The sequence below is a fragment of the Nestor notabilis genome, unplaced genomic scaffold (genome assembly GCF_000696875.1).
Source record: "Nestor notabilis isolate BGI_N333 unplaced genomic scaffold, ASM69687v1 scaffold18103, whole genome shotgun sequence".
In the NCBI taxonomy this organism is placed as follows: domain Eukaryota; kingdom Metazoa; phylum Chordata; class Aves; order Psittaciformes; family Psittacidae; genus Nestor; species Nestor notabilis.
Genome location: NW_009920776.1, coordinates 1371 through 5493, shown reverse-complemented (window position 1 = coordinate 5493; position 4123 = coordinate 1371). Strand labels below are relative to the sequence as shown.

General features: G+C 44.1%; 1 protein-coding gene across 1 annotated transcript; it reads left to right on the top strand.

Moving 5' to 3' along the window:
* Positions 1-710: 710 nt before the first annotated feature.
* On the top strand, positions 711-3371 carry LOC104402865 (60S ribosomal protein L26). The gene is made up of 3 exons (XM_010010850.1): positions 711-891; positions 1267-1407; positions 3200-3371. The coding sequence occupies exons 1-3, from the start codon at positions 724-726 to the stop codon at positions 3326-3328; spliced, it is 438 nt and encodes a 145-aa protein (XP_010009152.1). The 5' UTR covers positions 711-723; the 3' UTR covers positions 3329-3371.
* Positions 3372-4123: the final 752 nt, after the last annotated feature.

Below are 4123 nucleotides of genomic sequence, written 5' to 3'. Positions count from 1 at the left end.
GAGCTGCCTTCGGGGGTGCCCCGTGGGGCTCGGACTCTGGGGAGAGCTCCCGCTTCTCCGGCCTGCGCTTTGGCAGTGGGTTGTTTGGTTAATACAGCTCAAGCAACCTGTGGTTTGCAGCTTGCGGCGTGCAGCCCGGGCCAGCCTGCACAGGAGGTGCAAGTGCGTGGCACTTGGAAGTGGTGGAGTTGAGCAAAAGTGTCACCTAATGGACATGCAGTCAGGAAGAATTACATCACGACAGGCAGTCTTGTAGTGCGGTCGTTAAGGTTTGGAGAAGGCCAGAAGCATTCTGCATTTACGGATCTGTTGTATGCACCTATCTGGCGGTGTGCTTTTATAGGGGGTCTCTGAGCAGTACTAGTTCCCTCTCTCTGAGAGTCCAAAATACACGTTTGCTTTATGAATGAAGCTGGTCTATGCCACAGTGCAAAGTTAAGACAACAATCAGTCAGGTGTCCTGAGGACAGCGAGCTTTGAAATGGGAAGAAGGGTCTGATGTGCACAGTTGTAGCATATCTGTCAATCACAGGGTCATTGTCAACCAAGGAAGAGGGTTAAGCCTTATTTGAAGCCCAGTGGGTATGGATGTGTTAATTGGGAGTAGGATTAAAAATAGCTAAAATCACTTTCTTATGTCCTGGCATCCTTTGTGTGGGTAGGTGATAGTGTGGATAAGTTACAAGCATGTCTCAAACTACCGCTTTTCTTTCTGCAGCCAAAATGAAGTTCAATCCATTCGTGACCTCAGACCGCAGCAAGAACCGCAAACGTCACTTCAATGCCCCTTCTCACATCCGGAGAAAAATAATGTCCTCCCCGCTCTCCAAGGAGCTGCGGCAGAAATACAACGTCCGCTCTATGCCCATTCGGAAGGATGACGAAGTCCAGGTACCTGCGCTGTTTGTCTCTTGAGTTGTGCCGTCACACGTGAACTTCTGGCTGGTTTATGTTTCATTTATAGGCTGTGCGAAAGGAAGGGGCTGAGCAAATTCACATTGATGCTGGAACTGTGCCACGAGTCTTGCATCATAGACTTGGGGCTGCTGAACGTTTCTTGAGGTCACATCAGTGACAAGGAACGTGCAAGGAGCACATTATATTTTTCCATTGTAGTGATTGCTGAAATTGTCCAGTAATTGATGTCTTTGTGGCAGGTGTATACAAAGAGCAGAGCTGGGATTTCAATCTGTGGAGTTCTGTTGGTTTTGTTGGCATAAGTAGATGTGGTAATTGTTTAAGGGCTGCTTCCTGTGTTGTGCTCAGGTTGTGCGGGGACACTACAAAGGACAGCAGATTGGGAAGGTGGTCCAGGTGTACAGGAAGAAATACGTCATCTACATTGAGCGTGTGCAGCGGGAGAAGGCGAACGGCACAACTGTCCACGTGGGGATCCATCCCAGCAAGGTACAGTGCATGAAGTGGGATCTGAAACGCACTAGGAGACCTTGCTGGCAAAGGATGCTGCTGCTGCTGCTGCAGGAGTAGCACCTTGTCACGGCACGTGGAGTAATGAATGGAGATACTTCAGCATTGGGGGATAATAAACAAGGAAACGGTGTCATGGTAGTAGAAAAGTGAATTGAAACCGAGAATTCCTTAATGTTTCTAGAGCTTATTTGGTGCAGATGCTGCTACAGACTTAGAGTCTTGCTAAAATACTTTGAAAAGCTTGGTATGCACAAAACGGATCTTTTAGAACAAACCATCATTGCTACGTGGCATTTGCACTGGTTAAGCAGGTGTTAGGAATGTTTGGATAGATGCTCAGAATTGTGATTTGTTCTTGTGTGCTGTTGTGAACTAAGTTCTGAACCTGGTTTAAGCCTAAAGTGATTTAAGATGTTTAGAGTTCGTGAAAACAGGGCAAAGCCTGTTTAGATCATAACAGGGAGACGTTTCAAACTAAACAAAACAACCAGCCCAAACCTGGTTTGAAGCAGATGAAATTAGTCTGCTTCAGCCTTGGGTTGTGGGGACATGAACTGAAGTGCTGGTGGAAGAAATCTAGTTTTAACAGGTATTCTGATCTAAATGGTGAGTATGTTCAGCAGAGGGAGAGCAAGGGTATTCCAAAACAACATAATGGTTTGTGTGTAGTAGTAACATTTGATGGACAAGATGACATTGCAGTGGAGTCAGCATGCATATTGCTTGTGTGGTAAATAGCAGTGAAAGAAATGGCCTTTTGTGCTGATCCTTTATTGCTGTGAAAGTTTTCTTTAATTGGGAATCAGACCTTAAAGATTCTGGTTATTAATGCAAAAGGAACAGAAGAATGCAGTGGGGTGGATGTACAGTTCTTACCTCTCTTAGGTAAAGAGGTAGAAATTAGTTACAATTATGAGATACCTACATGCACAACGGTATTGAGGAGGAGTGTGCAGCCCTGCTGAAGCCTATATGGTTCCTCTAGGATTTGGTTGTCAGTTGTATTTTTAAAGTACTCCTTTCAGTAATATCAGCAGATTTATATATTTGGCAGTTCAAGGGGGCACAGGGAGCACTGAAGGCCAAAAATTAGGCTTTGTTAGAAAACCGCTGAGGCTGTGGCAGCAGATGGGCTGTGCAGTTTATCTTTTCATGTGTCCCTGTTGGTAGTAATTGATAGTTGCCTGGCCACCTCACATCTTTGTCTTTACATGAGTCACTGTGGTGCATGGACTTCTGCTGTGGCCTGTAGTTCAGGCAGATGCATGGGCTGTTCCAAACAGTACAGCAGTGGTACGGTAACAGCCAGCAGCAGCAGCGGCTTTCCAGTGTTCCAAAATTTAGGTAATGGTGTTTAAAACAGAGAGAAATTAAACTAGTGATCTGTGACGTGCTTTTGTGGTGGTGAGATCAGCTGTATGCTGCGTTTCAGGTGGATGCTTGAGCAGCATAATGGAAATGAGATTTACTTCAAAGCAATCACTTTATTATGTAGTTAATGGAAATTTGGCTGCTCTTCAATTGGTACATTTGGTTGTGTATCGAAAGCAGCTGTCCATAGACCCTGATCCCTGAATGTACCTGGGACAGTTGTGACATACAGAGGCAATTGAGTTACCTCAGTCCTACCTGAACAAAACAAGATGGTCTGTGGAAATAGCACTTGTGTGCCAGGCCTGATCTTCCCGGGCCATGCTGTTACCACAGCTCTGTCAGGTTGCTGTGCTTCAACACTGAAATGACACTAAATTCTTTGTCCTTTCTCTAGGTGGTGATCACCAGGCTAAAACTGGACAAAGACCGCAAAAAGATCTTGGAGCGTAAAGCAAAATCCCGCCAGGTTGGCAAGGAGAAGGGCAAATACAAGGAAGAAACGATCGAAAAGATGCAAGAGTAGATTATTTCCTATTGACACCATTAAAGAACTGCTAAAATTTAAACCTATTGTCGTGTCTTCTTTAGAAAGCATTTATATGGTGTATCTGGTTTGTGTTTAAATGTTCATTCTCATGTTTTGATGTTGGCTACACAAAAAATACTTCCACTCAATTAAAAAGCTTTTTATGTCGTTTCTTTTAAGAAAACTAAAGACTGTCCCTAAGGAATGTTTTGAGCAATGTTCGAGTAGTGCAATCCTGAAATGTGCATCTAATGACCATTGTGCTTCTGTCTCTTCCACTGATCTTTAATGTTTACTTAGATGGGTTCATAGTTTTTAATGGATATGTTTGTTCTGCGCGCTGTCTATATTGAGTATTTTATCAGACTTCTGAAGTAAGCTATTTCTTTCCATGAATCTCTTGTAATCCTCTTGAATTACGGGGTTTTTTCAACTGTTACGAATTTGACAGATGTTTTAAAGGTTCACCAGGCACGCTGTGGTCAGACATGGCACTGAATTTCCTGTATGACGTCTTGGGCTCTTGGATTAATGCTTAAGGACAGGGGTTTAGCTCACCATTGCTGTGTGGCAGAGCTGCCTGTTTTGACAAGGGTAGGAGTGAAGGCAGGCTCAGTGCTGCTGCTAACTATTTTGGATGCACTTCTCTGTAAGAGGAAATTAGGTTTTTAGCACTTTATACACACATAATTGGGAGTTGCCACAGTGTGTTGAAAACAGCCCTGCAATTAAGTGAATTTACTGGCTCAGTGAATAGCCCTCTTAATTGCTGATACAGAGGGAAAGCAAGCC

Excerpts from the sequence above, each read along its gene's own strand:
- LOC104402865 (XM_010010850.1), top strand. The coding sequence starts at position 724 with ATGAAGTTCAATCCATTCGTGACCTCAGACCGCAGCAAGAACCGCAAA. Across the intron at positions 892-1,266 it reads GGAAGGATGACGAAGTCCAG|GTTGTGCGGGGACACTACAA; the intron begins GTACCTGCGCTG and ends TGTTGTGCTCAG. Across the intron at positions 1,408-3,199 it reads TGGGGATCCATCCCAGCAAG|GTGGTGATCACCAGGCTAAA; the intron begins GTACAGTGCATG and ends TCCTTTCTCTAG.